The sequence below is a fragment of the Castor canadensis genome, chromosome 8, assembly GCF_047511655.1.
Source record: "Castor canadensis chromosome 8, mCasCan1.hap1v2, whole genome shotgun sequence".
Taxonomy (NCBI): Eukaryota; Metazoa; Chordata; class Mammalia; order Rodentia; family Castoridae; genus Castor; species Castor canadensis.
In genome coordinates this window covers 22,528,788-22,547,835 of record NC_133393.1, presented here as the reverse complement: position 1 = coordinate 22,547,835, position 19,048 = coordinate 22,528,788, and the positions used below count along the sequence as shown (strand labels likewise).

The window sequence follows — 19,048 nt, the reverse complement described above, 5'->3', positions numbered from 1 at the left end:
ATGGAAAATTTCCCAAATCTAGAGAAAGATATTCCCATACAGATGCAAGAGGTATCCAGGACACCAAACAGACCAGATCAAAATAGAACTACACCACGACATATCATTATTAAAACAAGTTCAGAAACTAAGGAAAAAATATTGAAGGCTGTAAGAGAGAAAAAATAAGTAACATACAAAGGTAAACCCATCAAAATCACAGCAGACTTCTCAACAGAAACATTAAAAGCAAGAAGAGCGTGGGGTGAGATCTTCCGGGCACTGAATGAAAATAACTTCAACCCCAGGATACTCTACCCAGCAAAACTATCATTCAAAACAGATGGAGCAATAAAAGTCTTCCATGATAAGCAGAAACTAAAACAATATGTGACTACAAAGCCACCACTACAAAGGAGTCTTCAAGGGATTCTGCACACAGAAAGTGAAACCCAACTTAACCATGAAAAGACACGCAGCACCAAACCACAGGAAAAGAAAAAGCAAGATAGTAGAGAGTAACCTTAACTTAGGTACATACAATCAAACCTTCAAGCAACTAAGAAAACTAAATGACAGGAATCACCACATACCTATCGGTACTAACACTTAATGTTAATGGACTTAATTCACCCATCAAAAGGCACTGCTTGACAAAATGGATTAAAAAGGAAGATGCAACAATTTATTGCTTACAGGACACCCATCTCACTGACAGAAATAAGCATAGGCTAAGGATGAAAGGCTGGAAGAAGATTTACCAAGCCAATGGCCCCCAAAAACAGGCAAGAGTAGCAATACTTATCTCTGACAAAGTAGACTTCAAACCTACAATGATCAAACGAGATAAAGAAGCACATTCCATACTAATAAAAGGGGAAATAGACCAAAAGAAATAATAATTATCAACCTGTATGCACCCAATGTCAATGCACCCAATTTCATCAAACATACCCTGAAAGACCTGAAAGCATATATAAACACCAACACAGTGGTTGTGGGAGACTTTAACACCCCATTATCATCAATAGATAGATCATCCAAACAAAAAATCAGTAAAGAAATCCAAGATCTAAAATATGCAATAGATCAAATGGACCTAGTTTATGTCTACAGAACATCTCATCCAACTTCTACACAATATAACTTCTTCTCAGCAGCCCATGGAACCTTCTCCAAAATAGATCATATCCTAGGGCACAAAGCAAGTCTCAGCAAATATAAGAAAATAGAAATTATACCGTGCATACTATCTGATCACAATGTAGTAAAAGTAGAACTCAACAACAAAAGTAAAGACAAAAAACATGCAAACAGCTGGAAACTGAATAACTCATTACTAATGAACAATGGGTCATTGATGAAATAAAAGAGGAAATTAAAAAGTTCCTGGAACTCAAAGAAAATGAAAACACAACCTACTGGAACCTATGGGACACAGCAAAGGCAGTCCTGAGAGGAAACTTTATAGCCATGAGTGCATATACTATAAAGACTGAAAGATCCCAAATCAATGACCTAATGATACATCTCAAACTCCTAGAAAAACAAGAACAAACAAATCCCAAAACAAATAGGAGAGAAATAATAAAAATAAGAGCTGAAATCAATGAAATTGAAACCCAAAAAAACCATACAAAGAATTAATTAAACAAAAAGTTGGTTCTTTGAAAAAATAAACAAGATGGATAGACCCCTGGCAAACCTGACTAAAATGAGGAGAGAAAAAACCCAAATTAGTAGAATCAAGAATGCAAAAGTGGAGACAACAACAAACACCATGGAAGTCCAGGAAATCATCAGAGACTACTTTGAGAACCTATATGCAATTAAATTTGAAAATCTTAAAGAAATGGACAGATTTCTAGACACATATGACCATCCAAAACTGAACCAAGAGGAAATTAATCACCTGAATAGATCTATAACACAAAATGAAATTGAAGCAGCAATCAAGAGTCTCCCCAAAAAGAAAAGTCCAGGACCTGATGGAATCTCTGCTGAATTCTATCAGACCTTTAAAGAAGAACTGATACCAACCCTCCTTAAACTGTTCCATGAAATAGAAAGGGAAGGAAAACGGCCAAACACATTTTATGAAGCCAGTACTACACTTATCCCAAAACCAGGCAAAGACACCTCCAAAAAGGAGAACTATAGGCCAATCTCCTTAATGAACATTAACGTAAAAATCCTCAACAAAATAATGGCAAACTGAATTCAACAACACATCAAAAAGATTATTCACCATGACCAAGTAGGCTTCATCCCAGGGATGCAGGGGTGGTTCAACATATGAAAATCAATAAATGTAATAAACCACATTAACAGAAGCAAAGACAAAAAACACTTGATCATCTCAATAGATGCAGAAAAAGCCCTTGCTAAGATCCAACACCATTTCATGATAAAAGCTCTAAGAAAACTAGGAATAGAAGGAAAATACCTCAACATTATAAAAGCTATATATGACAAACCTACAGCCAGCATTATACTTAATGGAGAAAAACTGAAACCATTCCCTCTAAAATCAGGAACCAGACAAGGATGCCCACTATCTCCACTCCTATTCAACATAGTACTGGAATTCCTAGCCAGAGCAATTAGGCAAGAAGAAGGAATAAAAGGAATACAAATAGGTAAAGAAACTGTCAAAATATCCCTATTTGCAGATGACATGATCCTATACGTTATAGACCAAAAAAACTCTACTCAGAAGCTTCTAGACATCATCAATAGCTACAGCAAGGTAGCAGGATATAAAATCAGCATAGAAAAATCATTAGCATTTCTATACACAAACAATGAGCAAACTGAAAAAGAATGTATGAAAACAATTCCATTTACAATATCCTCAAAAAATCAAATACCTAAGTGTAAACCTAACAAAAGATGTGAAAGACCTCTACAAGGAAAGCTATACACTTCTGAAGAAAGATTGAGGAAGACTATAGAAAGTGGAGAGATCTCCCATGCTCATGGATTGGCAGAATTAACATAGTAAAAATGTCGATACTCCCTAAAGTAATCTACATGTTTAATGCAATTCCCATCAAAATTCCAATGACATTCATTAAAGAGATTGAAAAATCTACTGTGAAATTTATATGCAAACACAGGAAGCTCGAATAGCCAAGGCAATACTCAGTCAAAAGAACAATGCAGGAGGTATCACAATACCTGACTTCAAACTATATTACAAAGCAATAACAATAAAAACAGCATGGTACTGGCACAAAAATAGACATGAAGACCAGTGGAACAGAATAGAGGACCCAGATATGAAGCCACACAACTATAACCAACTTGTCTTTGACAAAGGTGCTAAAAATGTACAATGGAGAAATAGCAGCCTCTTCAACAAAAACTGCTGGGAAAACTGATTAGCAGTCTGCAAAAAACTGAAACTAGATCCATGTATATCACCCTATACCAAGATTAACTCAAAATGGATCAAGGATCTTAATATCAGACCACAAACTCTAAAGTTCATACAGGAAAGAGTAGGAAATACTCTGGAGTTAGTAGGTATAGGTAAGAACTTTCTCAACGAAACCCCAGCAGCACAGCAACTAAGAGATAGCATAGATAAATGGGACTTCATAAAACTAAAAAGCTTCTGTTCATCAAAAGAAATGGTCTCTAAATTGAAGAGAACACCCACAGAGTGGGAGAAAATTTTTGCCAGCTACACATCAGACAAAGGTCTGATAACCAGAATATATAGGGAACTTTAAAAACTAAATTCTCCCAAAACTAATGAACCAATAAAGAAACGGGCAAGTGAACTAAACAGAACTTTCTCAAAAGAAGAAATTCAAATGGCCAAAACACACATGAAAAAATGCTCATCATCTCTAGCCATAAAGGAAATGCAAATTAAACCACACTAAGATTCCACCTCACCCCTGTTAGAATAGCCATCATTAGCAACACCACCACCAACAGGTGTTGGCGAGGATGCAGGGAAAAAGCAACCCTCTTACACTGTTGGTGGGAATGTACACTAGTACAACCACTCTGGAAAAAAATTTGGAGGCTACTTAAAAATCTAGACATTGATCTACCATTTGATCCAGCAATACCACTCTTGGGGAATATACCCAAAGTACTGTGACACAGGTTATTCCAGAGGCACCTGCACACCCATGTTTATTGCGGCACCATTCACAATAGCCACATTACGGAAACAGCCAAGATGCCCCACCACTGACGAATGGATTAAGAAAATGTGGTATCTATACACAATGGAATTTTATGCAGCCATGAAGAAGAACAAAATGTTATCATTCGCTGGTAAATGGATGGAATTGGAGGACATCATTCTGAGTGAGGTTAGCCTGGCCCAAAAGACCAAAAATCGTATGTTCTCCCTCATATGTGGACATTAGATCAAGGGCAATCACAACAATGGGATTGGACTTTGAGCACATGATAAAAGCGAGAGCACACAAGGGAGGGGTGAGGATAGGTAAGACACCTAAAAAATTAGCTAGCATTTGTTGCCCTTAATGCAGAGAAACTAAAGCAGATACCTTAAAAGCAACTGAGGCCAATAGGAAAAGGGGACCAGGAACTAGAGAAAAGGTGAGATCAAAAAGAATTAACCTAGAAGGTAACACACACGCACAGGAAATTAATGTGAGTCAACTCCCTGTATAGCTATCCTTATCTCAACCAGCAAAAACACTTGTTCCTTCCTATTATTGCTTATACTCTCTCTACAACAAAATTAGAAATAAGGGCAAAATAGTTTCTGCTGGGTATTGAGGGGGTAGGGGGGAGAGGGAGGGGGCGGAGTGGGTGGTAAGGGTGGGGGTGGGGGAAGGGGGGATAAATGACCCAAGCTTTGTATGCACATATGAATAATAAAAAAAAGCACTACCTGAAAGTCCAGAAATAAAAAAAAAAAAGATTTTTATTGCTTACTTCAGCCTAGTAAGTCAAGTGTCATTTGCATACCTAGTGATTAAAAAGTTTTGCAAGGATACTAGATTAGTACATGGCAGATTCTTTATTTTTTAAATCTTTTTGGTTCTGGGGTTTGATCTCAGTTAGTGTCACATGCTAGGTAGGAAAATTTTGTGACCCACACCACCTGCCCTAATGCTATATTCTTGATTGATCCAAGTTTTATGTGATTCTAAATGCCACAAGCTCATGCTCAATTTCTCAATAATGACATTAATATTAAAATTATTTTATCACTTATTCTTTTAAATACATGACAGTACTTTATATAATTTTGTGCACCTGCTGAGTGGCAATTCTACTCCTTGGGCAATTTTTCTCATTGGCTTTGTTACCCATGAATGACAACATTTGCATTCGTCTTATGCAATGACGTCCATGTCCTTGCACTAATGTCCTTACTATGGATCACAGTGACCACATGCAAGTTTCATCACCTTTTCTCTCACTGGAGAGAGTCAGAGGTCTGGACCCTGCAGGCTCTTGATCTCCCAAATAAAAGGGTCAGGGGCTAAGTGTATAGGGGGAGGAATATCGCCCATGAAGCTTATTAAAGAGAAGTAAAAAGCAGGCAGCATTGATCAGGTGAGCCAGTACCTCAGATCCTCAGGGGCTTAAGATTTATTACATCAGTTAAGAGCAGGATAAGAAGATGTATATAATCATGAAGTCTCCCTGGAAGGGACAGGAGAGGATAGGGATTACCTTACAAGGTCAATTCTGAAACAAAAAGAGTGCTAGCACAAAAGGCTCTGGTTGTAATCATTTGCTAGAGGTGGAAGAAGATTAGAGTTAGTGGTCCTGGCAGAACCTGCAGTATGGGAGGATATCTCATCAACTTTGAAGGATTGCTTACAGAGTAGCTGGATGCTACTAGAATGTACAGGGAAACAGAATGCTTTCATCTAATTTCACAACCATCAGAATAGCAAGACATTTATCAGACTTAAAAGGACTTTGAAGGATTCCCTTTTGACCTCATGTGTGGTTGTTGACTGGGCCCTATTTCCCTTCCTAAGACCCCTTCAATCTCAGAGTAGAATAAGGAACGGTATCCAACTTTAACTTGAGAATAATATTTCTATTAATGTGGAAAGTTCAGCTTTTTTGGAGGAATCTCCTGAGAAGATACTGGGTCCCTATAACTTGATAATTCAGAACAATTAACTGTCCCGCAGTTGCAAGGAGCAAATAGAAAATTATAACTTACTCAGAAACTGACTGCGAAATGTAATAATTTCAGAAGGCCAAAAGGAGTGTCTCCTTCATATCACAGGATAAAAATGATAGCACAGGAAAGCAGTGGTCTTCTGAGCCTGGCTAACCTCGCTCATGATGATGTTCTCCAGTTCCATCCATTTACTTGTGAATAGTAAGATTTCATTCTTCTTCATGGCTGAGTAGAAATCCATTGTATATAAATACCACATTTTCTTAACCCATTCATCAGTAGTGGGGCATCTTGGCTGTTTCCATAACTTGGCTATTGTGAATAGTGCTGCAATAAACATGGGTGTGCAGGTGCCTCTGGAGTAACCTGTGTCACATTCCTTCAGGTATATCCCTAGGAGTGGGGTTGCTGGATCATATGGCAGATCAATGTTTAGATTTTTGAGAAGCCTCCATATTTTTTTCCAGAGTAGTTGTACTAGTTTGCATTCCCACCAGCAGTGTACAAGGGCTTCTTTTTCCCCACATCCTCACCAACACCTGGTGGTGGTGGTGTTTCTAATGATGGCTATTCTAACAGGGGTGAGGTGGAATCTTAGTGTGGTTTTGATTTGCATTTCTTTTATGCAAACCATCCTCTTAACTTCTGCTGTGGGAGAGATGTCAAATGAGAACTGATTTCCTGAAGAAAAGGCAGCTGAATTGATTCCTCTAAGAAAATAGTTATCAGTACAGACATCCTATGCTCAATAATTTTTAATATCTACTCACCTAAATGCTCCAAAGAGTGTTATGATTTCTTTCCCAAAATAACCAACCAGTAGTATCATGCATCAAGAGAGAGGCAAGAAAATATTGGTCACAGGAGACAATGTTTAATTTTATATGTAAAACATACTTTTGAGATGTTAAAGCACAGCTTGGTGACAAATGACTACTTGCTGAGAGTAAGTTTCAAATGTTCTTACCACCAGAATTAAGTATGTGAGTTGAATAGTCAATTTGTTTTAGTATTCCGTATTGTATACATCTATCAAATATCACTAGTTCATAAATGTATACAGTATAACTATATACTCTGGCTATTTGTTAATTTATAAAGCAATTTGAAAAATTTGGAGAACCACGTTAGGTGTGATGGTACATGTCTATAATCTCAGCTACTAGGGAGGCAGAGACATGAGAATCATGAGTATCGAAGGTAGCCTGGGTAAGCTTAGAGAAACCCTAGCTTGAAAAGTAAATAGGAGTAAAAGAGCTGAGTGTACATAGCTCAAGTAGTAGAGTATTTGCTAGACTCAATACTAGTACTGAAAAAAATGTTAAAAATTAGTGAGCATAGGATGTCTGTACTGATAACTATTTTCTTAGAGCAATCAATTTAGCTGCCTTTTCTTTAAGAAATCAGTTCTCATTTGACATCTCTCCCACAGCAGAAGTTAAGAGGATGGCTTGTCTTCTTGCTTTCAGGGAAGACATTCAGCACAGAAATCACCAATAGGGTTGACTCTTTGCTGAGATCTGCCATACTGTGTTGTCTAAGCTATCATGATGTTGCATCAATACTGAACAGGTAGGTTTAAATTTGTAGCATTTCTTCTGAATTCAGTCCTATCAACAGTCAGAGAATGAAAGTCTCTTGTAGTAAGCCTAAAGATTTGCAAGCCATCTTGGAAAATCAGGCCTCTTTAATAATCAGCAAGTCACAGCCTAGACTGTCTACCATGTTTGCAAGTAGGCTCCAGATATTTTGAGGATTTTTTGTACAGCAACCAACACTAATCTGGAAATCAAAGTAAGAAGCAGGTCTTCATCAAAACATAAAACAACACTAACAAGAAATGGATAGATAGGTCAATTTATTCTTGCAGTGGAAGGTATATACCCTCCACAGAAGACTGTGCCATTTAAAGACCATGTTAAAATTCAGCAGGCTTGATAGGCTCTTTCTCAGCAAGTTCTTAGTAACTACTCCTCCAGGAGGAACTTGAGGTGAAGCCATCTGTAATACATGGCACACTGAGTCAGAAGACAGGACTTCCCCCATCTTCCCAGAGCTATCCTGTGCTTCAAACCTGTGCTCAATAGGTTTTATAATCCTGTCGCAGAGTATTTTTATTTTAGAACAAGAATGTTTTCCATGGAGGACTCAAAGAAAAAGTAGCTAGAATTCTCTTTGACCTGTTCATTACTATTTTATAGGAAGAATTTCTTTTTATTTCTCTTTAATTTAGATATTGTACCAATTATACTGTGGCCAAGTGTCTACATCAACATCCAGTACAATAAAAGGCCAGATAGCTTTTCAAAATCTGTTTTGATGTTCCACTAGGACACTGCCCATTCTAGCATATGGAGAGTTGAGAAATTGAGCAACCTATTGAAATGGTGTCCTCTTTATAATCTTTCCTATAAAGTGCACTTCTGAAGAGTTTTTTATATTCTTCAAAAGAAAAACTAAAATCTTTTATAGTTACCTTCGTAATGGCCCACCTTTATGGATGAACAACTTTCTACTTTGAAAAAGGAAAGTTTGTGCCAAATATGCCTCCTCATAATCCTTTATCTAAATCTAATCTATATTAATATTTACATATATATCCCCAAGGAGAGAATAGCTACTCTGAATGCACTGACATCTCATTCAGGAGAGTTTAACAGAGAGGACATAAGGAAATTACAGGAGCAAAATGTATTGCAATCACACACCCTTCTAGAGATAATACAGATGATCTCAATAAAAAGACACCTGTCAGGGTCAATAGATAAAAATTTGCCAACTGACCTTCAAGAGAGGTGTTCAGAGTAGTTCTATCAAATTTTAAAATTAGAACGAAGGGACCAGTTAATAAAGAATATTTCAAACCATTGTTAACTTAAAAACCACATGAAAAGTGCTTTTGAATACCATGTGAGATGAGAGAAGGAATACTGAAAAACAAATTTTTCAAACCACAAACTACTGAATGAACAACAAACTTGTGACACACAATTCCATTCTCTTTTCTCATTCATTCATTTTCTATTCTGCAAATTATCTCACATTATTACAGTCATCACTAAGTTGTTTTCCATTTTCTTAAAAGATTTCCCATCACAGGATTCATCATTTTATATTTTTGTAAATACAGAGGCAAATTTAGAAGGTTACTAAAATTTACCTGTCAGACCAAGATTAATTCTTGTCTGGCACCGGTGCCTCAAGCCTGTAATCCTAGCAACTCAGGAGGCAGAGATCAGGATGGTGGTTTGAAGCCAGCCTGGGCAAATAGGTGCAAGATCCTATCTCAAAAAAACCATTACAAAAAATGGCTGTGGAGTGGCTCAAGTTGTAGGCCCTGAATTCAAGCTCCAGCATGACCAAAAAAAAAAAAAAAAGATTGATTCTTGGCCACTGGTTCCCTCACCTGACTTCAAAATTTTAAAACACTAAAGACAAAATTACATTATACTGAGTGACTGCTTACAAGTGTATCAGAATAACTGTTTACAAACACCAGCACTGGAAAGACAGAATATTAAACAATTGATGTGGTAGAACTGTGAGAAAATTTGTCTTCTTTTTCACTGTTACATTTGTACAATGAATAATAAAGTAGAGAAAATCCTCCATTATGTAATGGTAAGGTTCTGATATAAACTAATACTTATATACTTCTCCTTAGCAACACTCTTGACCATAGATGACTCCCATGTTCTTAAGATTTTATCCTATTTCTACAGAACAGCTTAGAAACAAATAATGTAATTACATTGTAACAGAAATAGACTTCCCAAGTTTTTATAATTGATGATGTGATGTCTTTATGGAATTTTTTTCTGTTGCGTTTTTGGTTATCATTTTTTGTTTGTTTGTTTTGTTTTTCATTTGCAGAGCTGAGGAACAATCCTATGACCTTGTTCTTGCTAGGCAAAGGACTTTATTTCTGAACGAGCTTGGTTTTTTTTGTTGTTGTTGTTCTTTTTCTTCCTTTACTAGGAATGGAACTGATATCCTCATACCCACGAGGCAAACACTCTACATCTGAGCTACATCCCCAGCTCTAAAAGAACTATTTTTAAGTAACTAATTAAGAATCCCAAAAATATAACGTTGGCAGAGCATTGTAGTGTAAGCCAGAAATCTCAGTTTCCCAAGAGTCTAGTAGGAATGTAGTACTCAGAAGCTGTTTACAGGTAAAAACCAAATCGTTCTCTGAAATACCAAAAGCAAAGAAAGTCTAGCTAAAAAGATCAGGTTGGTTTCTTTCCAGGGAGTCAAGGATGGTTTAACATACACAAATCAATTAATAGATTACAGCAAGTAAACAGAAACCAGGAAAAAAATCACACAATCACATCAATTGATGTAAAAGGTCTTTGACAAAATTCAACATCCTTTCATGATAAAACCTCTGAAGAATCTAGGAATAGAAAAAACATACCTCAACATAATAAAGGCTATATATATGACAAACCTAAAGCCAACATCACTCTTAATGGGGAAAACTTGAAATCATTTCCTCTAAAGTCACTAATGAGACAAGGGAGTCCACTCTCCACATTCTAATTCAATATAGCTCTGGATTCCTAGCTAGAGCATTAAGGCAAGAGAAAGAAATAAAAGGGATTCATAGGGAAGGAAGGAGCCAAATCATTACTATTTGCAGATGATATGACCCTATACTTAAAAGACCCTAAAGATCCACCAAATAAACACTTACATCTGACTGGCATCTTGGCAAAGCAGCAGAATACAAAATTAACATACAAAATATAGAAGCTTTTCTATATACCAACAACGAACAGACTTAGAAAGTAATGAGGAAAACAATTCCATTCATAATAACCTCAAAAAAATTGAATTAGCTATGCATAAACCTTACTAAATAAGTGAACGTCCTCTTCAATGAAAACTTGAAAAAAAAAAAAAAAAAAACTAAAGAAGACATTAGAAAATGGAAAGACTTCCATGCTTATGAACTGCAGAATTAAAAATGTGAAACTATCTTTACTACCAAAAGCAATCTACAGATGCAATGCAATGCCCATCAAAAGTCCTAATATCATTCTTGCCAAAATAGAAAAATCAATCCTAAAATTCGTATGGAAGCATAAAAGAACCCGAACTACAGAAGTAATCCTGAATGAAAAGAGCAACACTGGAGATATCCGAATATAGGATTCAAATTATTCTACAGAGCTGTAGTAATAAAAAACAGCATGGGACTGGTACAAAAACAGACACGATGACCAATGGAACCAAATAGAAGACCCAGAAATAAACCCACACAGTTATAGTCACCTGATTTTTTACAAAGGAGCCAAAAACATGCATTGGAGAAAAACAGTCTTTTCAAAAAATAGTGTTGGGAAAACCAGTTATCTACATGTAGAAGATGGAAGCTAGACTCCTATCTCTCACCTTATGTGAAAAATAACTCTAAAGAGATCAAAGATCTTAATGCAAGATCCAAAACTGAAACTACTATATGAAAACAAGGCTGCAGTATTAACTGGCAAAAAAAGTCATTTCTAATAGCCATGGCAGATGTTGACATGAGAACTGTTAGAAATGCTAAACTTCTCCAGTTCTAAATGTATGAAAAGACTAAAGCATAACAGGAATCCATTCTAAATAATGGTTTCTTACATGACTCTTTGTCATAGAGCATACAGATGCATTATGAGCAATAATGAAATTTCCTCTAAAATAGTTTTTGCATCTCAGTAAGACACAGAACAATCAATTGGTTTGTTTTCCTTCTATAAGCAGAAGTCAATACCAAATACTTCCACCTATCAACCTCTTCAATGCTATTGCTAGTATTAATTGTGGTGTCATTACCTTGACCATGGTGTTTGCACATAGTCATGTGACTTCAGATCCTCAAAAATGAACTTGCTGAGCTGCCACCTGTGCAGTACACTGGAGTGTGGACCTTGATAACCTTCTAAGGGAGCCTGTAATTGTCCTTTCTATTAAAGACAGTCTACACCTTTTTATATATTTAAACTCTCCAGTGAGCAGTAAAATTCAAGATGCATTCTCAGAGGCCATGTAATCTTGGGAAAAATTTATAGCTTCCAGGAATCTTTGGCACACCTCCATCAGAGGATGTGTTATTATACCTATAAAGTTAAAATATACAACTTCTTGGAAAATAAATAGCTATACCTAAATTCTCCACAGGTTTATAACCAAATAATATTGGAAATTGTGCAAATTTTCCCAATAAGGAAATCAGAGAACATGGCAAACTCTACTCCTATTAATGCAAAAATCCTTGAGACCAAGAGATTTCTGAGGAAAAAAAAAAGAGTTCATTTTTGCCTAGGTAACATAGCCTGGTCCTAGAATAAGTTTCCACAGACTGTCAGAAGGAGGGTTAAGTAGTAGTTGGGGAAATGTCTGCTAGCACTGGAGCTAAGAGTATTTCTTTAATGTTGGGCAAGGAAAGCTCTGTTTAAATTAAATCTTCATTGACTTTGGAGAAGAGGAGTTGAATATCCTGAAGCAAGGAATGGTTAGGTGTGGAAGGACACTTCTCAAGAAGACACACTTGTCATTGCAGGATTGGTTAGGACTAACAGTCATATGTAAACAGGGTGCCTTGGCCCCAGTGTTTGACTAAATGGGATTTAAGTCAAGACTTTCATAAAACAGTCTTTTGTTCATTTGCCCCAGAACCATTAACTGAATAACTCCCCTGGTCTCTTCCCCTTTCATCCTTTAGCCCTGGTAATTAATTTTAGGATATCAGAGAATTTTTTCCTTCATCAATCTCACTGGCACAAATTGATAGTCCTCTCTGTTTTGAAACTCCAGAAATGAAATTTACAATCAGGTATAAATTCAGAAACCTTCCAGAATTATATTCTTATAAAGTTCCCAGAAAGTATAGGGAAAATATGCTTAAAAGTCTGCAGTCCAAAAATATTTTTGGCTGTGTACTCTTTGTGCCTGGACAAACTGAGGTACATGGAAAGCAGGTTGCCATCTCCTATCATTAGTAGCTACTTAACATGTGTTCTATTGGATCGCTACAGATTTCAGTCCATCGCACAGCCCACAGAGCTATTTCAACTTTGCTGCTTCATCCTTGCCCATCATAATCTCCTTCTCAGAGTCAGGCCCATGTTCTACCAGTGTTAATCTTCAGCAGATGACCCAGGGGATGAGAGTGGACATGTGTCCCTGCTTCCCTGAACAGAACTTGTCCAATTAGGAATTTGGAGATTTTAGACTCTTTGAAGATTTCAAGAATAAGATTATTGGCAGGTGTGGTGGCTCACAGCTGTAATCCCATTCACCCAAAAGACAGAGATCTAGAGGAACAAGGTTTGAGGCCAGCCCAGCTGAAATTATCAAGACCACACATCATTAATATGCCAGGCTTGGAAGCACATGCCTATGATCCCAGCTATGTAGGAGGTGGTAGATTGGAAGATCCTGGTCTTAGTCTGGCCCCAGGCATGACTCAGTTGAAAGAACAACTGCCTACCAAGTGTGTAATTTGAGTTCTAACCCTAGTACTGACAAAAATATAAATAAGTAAATAAAAACGAGATTTTTTGATTTTTTTTTCCTGGTTCACTCATTTAGTTTAGTTTCTTCATTTGTTTCTTGCCCTAATAGTAACAGCAATGGTGCTTTAACTTCTTATGTCCTTTCTTGCTTTTTGTTTTTTTGTTTTTTTGTTTTGTTTTGTTTTGTTTTTTGGTGGAACTGGGTTTGGACTCAGGGCTTCTTGCTTGTAAATGCTCTACTGCCTGAGCCTCACCTCCAATCCATTTTGCCTGGTTAATTTGCAGATGAGGTCCGCAGAACTATTTGCCCTGAACTGTGATCCTCCTGGTCTTAGTAGCTAGGATTATAGTTCCCAAGTAGCTAGGATTACAGTTGTGAGCCACAGGCACCCAGGTGCTTTCTCTGTCTTAATTGGCAGTGTCATTAGTGACTTTTATTCTACTCCATAATTGATAGTTCTGCTTCATGGTATAAAACCCTGTCTATTTGTTACTCTCTGGAATTCCTAAGCCATAATTTTATCTGCCCTCTACCAAAAAATTTACAATGTTTTTTCCTCTGACATCTTTCACATATCATCTTGCCTGCATCTGTGAGAACTTTTCTAGCCTATAAACACCAGGATGAAAATCTAGATTATCCAGACTACTCAAAAGGGGCTTCCGTTCATGGTCAAGGTAACATGTTTAATATCTAAATGTCATCTTGCAGCATGTGAGAGACTCCATTCCCTAATAACTTCTAAGTCCTTGGTTTAAAAACAAACAAATAAAAAATCTGTCTATTTTCCAAACTGGAAGAAAAATATTTTTCACATTTTTTGAATTTGCGTTTTTTTGATTATTTGAAACTTGGGGCAAGATTTTTACATGTATTTATTCTTGGCATATTCTCCTTTGTAAAGACTCAGTGTACATATCTTTTATTTCAGACGTAAATAATTTGATATAGTAACAAAGTCAAGCTGGGCACCTGTGGCTCATGCCTATTATCCTAGCACTGTACGAAGCCAGTCGAGGGAAACAGTTCACAAGATCCTATTTCAAAAACACCAAATAGAAAGCAGGGCTGGCATGGTGACTCAAGAGGTAGAGCATCTGCATATCCTGAATTCAAACCCCAGTACCCTGAATTCAAACCCCAATACCACAAAAAAAGTGTTTTGTGTTTGTCAAAGTTTTCCCTGAACTTCGAGTACTTCTTTCAATCTTTCAATTTTGTTACATTTCTCCATGCAAAGAAATTTATGACTCTTTCCAAGCTTTTAAAATTATTTTCCTTTATATCATGTGGGTTTGGATTCGACAGATTCACTTCCCCCCCTCCTTTTTTTGTGGCACTGGATTTTGAACTCCAGGCCCCATGCTTTCAAGGCAGATTCTCTACTACTTGATCTTTGCCACCAGGCCTGTTTTGTATTGGATATTTTTGAGATAGCATCTCATGAACTATTTGCTGGGGTTGGTGTTGAGCTGATCTTTGTCTCCTGAGTAACTGGAGTTACATACATGAGGCTCCAGCACCCCACTGGACCTTTTCTCTTAAAAACAATCTATTAACAAACCTATTGAGGCATGGTTTGCATAGCACAAACACACTGTTTCTACAGGTAAAATGCCACGATTTTAATTAATACATTTCTTCACCTACCACCACATTGTACTTTCAGAAAAGTTCTATCTCTCCCTACAATTTCTGCTTACATTTCATTCCAACCCTTGTTTCATACCCTATGCACCAATGTGTGCACTCTGTGCCCACACTGACCTCTATACCTACTTGTGTAAATGGAATCACATGACATCTAGACTTTTCTGTCTGGTTTTCTCACTTAGTATGCTCTTTCTGAGGTTCATCCACTCTGCAGCACTTACCATCACTTTGGGCCTTTTCTAGATTGTGCTGCATCACTGTTGAATGGTATTGCATTGAACGGCTGCAGCATGTGGTGCTTATCCACTCACTAGTTGTCAGGTCTTTGAGTTGTTCCAGTGTGGGGCTAGGATGCCCTAATGCTGCTCTGAACACTGTCACACCTACTTTATGAAGATTATTTTTATTTCCAAGGAGTAGAATTCATGAGTGTCATGGCAAACAGGTGTTTAATTGTGTAAAAAATTGCCATTTGTTTTCCAAAGCAGTTGTATAACATTATACACTCCCACCAGCAAAGCATCAATGTTTAGAAAGGCTATTTGTCTTCAAAGGAATTATAATAATGATAATTATCATGATAGTAATATAAATAATACTACTTGTACTGTTAATTTAAACCTTTTATGTGTGAAATTTATTCATCAGAGGTCTGTTTTGTTGAAAGTGATGAGTTAGTAATATAGGATACCAAGATCATTTTGTTTGGGTGTGTGTGCAGTACCGAGGTTTGAACTCAGGGCCTGGGGATTGTTAGGCAAGCACTCTACCACTTGAACCACCTTCCCAACCTTTGCTTCAGTTTGATTTTCAGATAGATTCCAACACTTCCCCAGAACCCATGCAGGCCTCAGACTATCAACGTACTACTTCAGCTTTCAGAGTAGCTGGGATTATAAACCTGTACCATACCGCCCACCTCTCCATGTATCTCAAACTGAATCAGAACTACTTAGAGCTAAATTGTCCTCTGTTTTGCTAGTGTATTTAATCAATAATGAATAACAGAAGTGTCTTTACAGTACAGGAATAATAAGTTTTATTATCTTATAAAGCAAGTTCTTCATTATGGTTTTCTCAAAAAATAACTGACAACTTATCTTCCTTATAAAATTCCATAGCATCATATTAAGTTCTAAAACAATCTTTTGCTTGTTGTTTTGTGTCATTCTTATGAATGGCTAGCACACAATACTCAATGTTTCAAAAAAAAAGACTGAAAGTGACTCAGAATGCCTCTCATGAATCTGTAGCGCTTCATGAGAAGTTACATAAAAATGCTTACAGTGCAGTAGCATCAGGAGGTATCATTTCCATAACATAAAACTATTCTTTTCTACTACATCCAACATTTTTTTCCATATCAAGGTTTGGCACAGAGCTTCAAGCTTCCCAGGCAGGTGCACAATTAACAGTTTCCGTTCCTGCATTTAGAAGTTGTGAGACTGTCGTGGTAAGTGCTCTTGTACCAACTCAGGCAAGCTGGCATGCTGTGAATGATTAAGGAATGAGCTATGAAGATCCAGCATCATTGGACATGTCACTGACCTGCTGACTGAGCAGCCTGTAGATGTATCTGGAGCCAGACGCTGAGACAATAATGAGTCATAGAAAACTAAGTCAGTTATACTGGATTTCCCGCTATTCTCAGCAGGAAACCATCTTCATTGGAATATTTGTGCCTTATTTTTAATTCTACCACATAATGGCACACTGCAGTCTCAAATAAAAAGAAACAACTCATTTCTTCATATCAGGGAACAAGGGCAGAGAAAATTTGCAACTGTGAGATCAAGCAGAACAGTCATCAATGCCTGTATATCAAATCCCAATAAGAAAGTCTGCTTTGCAAGAACTATGCACAATAAAACTTAAAATAAGGCTGAGACGAACTCAGAATTTCCTCAAAAGCAGGAGCTGCCTCTGACAGTGGAGAACTCACATTAAAACGGTACTACACAAACTCGATTATTTGCTTTTTGGTTTGACTTAAATTTGAGACTCTTTAGATGGAACATAATTGCAGAACTTTCAACTTCTCAACAATTCATGTTCCTTTCTCTGAAACCCAGACAACTGCCTTATGGTAGCCTATGAGCAAAGTCCATGGAGTATAGATCCAGACACTGACTTGCAGTGATAGTTATGCAATGTTTTAGGAAAGGGCCCAAACAGGCTTTGATTTACTTTTCTAGCTGGATTCAATCATGTACTTTTTGATTGAATACATGTTATAAATCTGCTCTAAGGTTTTAGGCATTGTCTTTTAAATTTTGATTTTAAAATTATCTTAATTGAGAGGTAAAATATATACATTACCTCAGATACTTCCCATATATAAAGGAAAAGCATTTTGTAATTTGATGCAATCCTTCCTTTGCATTATTCTTTTCAACATCTTCCCTTGAAACTGTGAAGCAAGTAATGTTTCACTCCATGTTTATTTGAGAAAACTGTAGCAAAACAATGGGGCACAAGATGACTTCAGATGCACAGAAGGCAGTCAGGGTTACATGAAAAGGGGGCCAGGGAAGAATAAAGGGAAGGTGCTGAAGTATGTATTGGGGCTTCCAGAACTGGAACAGGAGCTGAAGAGGTCATTATGATGGACATATTCGGTAGTCACTGACCCAGAAGGGAGCCTGGTCCTGAGAACCCACTCTCACCATGGAAGAATGAGAATCAAGCAGGAATTGTTTTCATGACATAGAAAAGCAGGGACAGAGGTTCCTCCTCAGTGCTATCATCTTCATTTCAGCTCAGGAGTCCTGCAGAAGACAGAGGACCATGGTATTTCCAGACCTACCTCTGAATGTGACTTTTCCCCCAATTTTGGCATCCCATGATAGCACTGCAGTAAGGAGAGAAAAACTCTTAAGTCTCCCTGAGGCAGTGCTACTTCAGAGCCCGGCTTTTCATTAAGTGCAAAGAAGGACTGGGGTGTAGTGCAGTGGTAGTACACCTGCCTTACACGAGTAGGACCTGAGTTTGATTGCCTGGACCACAAGAACACAAAAAACATACCAAAATAAAAAAAAGAAAGAAAGAAACAACAACAAAGAGTACAGAGAACAAAGCTGAGTGCATGTTAGAAATAAAGTTAATGGTGGTCCATTTTCAAGGCCAGGCATTTAACCCTAGCCACTTGCTTGTGTATCAGCTTGAGGATGCTGGGGTGGGGTGATTGATAAGGGAACTTAAACTGGGAGAGGTAAATCATGATAAGGTGAGGGAATGGGTAAAAACTGTACATGCCAGAAAGGTGAAAACCACCTCCTTTAAATATACCTCTAAAATTTAACCAGTCCCAAGAGAGACATATTTTTAAATAGCTCAACAGGAAATCTACGTGACATCTAGAAAAAGAATGTACACCCAATAGTACACAGCCAATGAGAAACCCGGGGAGGGACTTGTGCACCAGACAATATAATGCTTATTATAACCACTTCTGGGGTCTCTGCTCATTAGGCACCCAATTTTGCAAGATCACCATTAGTCTAACTTTCACTGCACTCACAGGTCTCTGAATCCATTTTTTGAGTTTGGGCAGGTGAGTGTATTTCTCACCATGCACACTTCTGCCTGATCAGAAATTTGGTTCCAAAGCCATTCCCAGTACTTGTGCCTCCTGTCTAATCTTCCATTGTAGGGAAAGCAAATCTAACTTTGAAAGAGACTTAAAGGACCTTACCTGTTGGCTAAAGTCCAGAGTGTCCTGAAAAGAGGTGAGAAGATAGCGAGTTAAATATATGAAGGCTCATC

The 19,048-nt window shown here is 37.4% G+C and overlaps 1 protein-coding gene across 1 annotated transcript in view; it reads right to left on the bottom strand.

Moving 5' to 3' along the window:
* LOC109674703 (HLA class II histocompatibility antigen, DRB1 beta chain-like) overlaps positions 1-15,559 on the bottom strand; it is a 63,573-nt gene extending 48,014 nt beyond the window's left edge. Inside the window, exon 1 of the mRNA XM_074084802.1 lies at positions 15,505-15,559. Within this exon, the coding sequence (XP_073940903.1) occupies positions 15,505-15,559 (55 nt within the window). The remainder of the gene's footprint in view (positions 1-15,504) is intronic.
* Between the last annotated feature and the right edge of the window lie 3,489 nt (positions 15,560-19,048).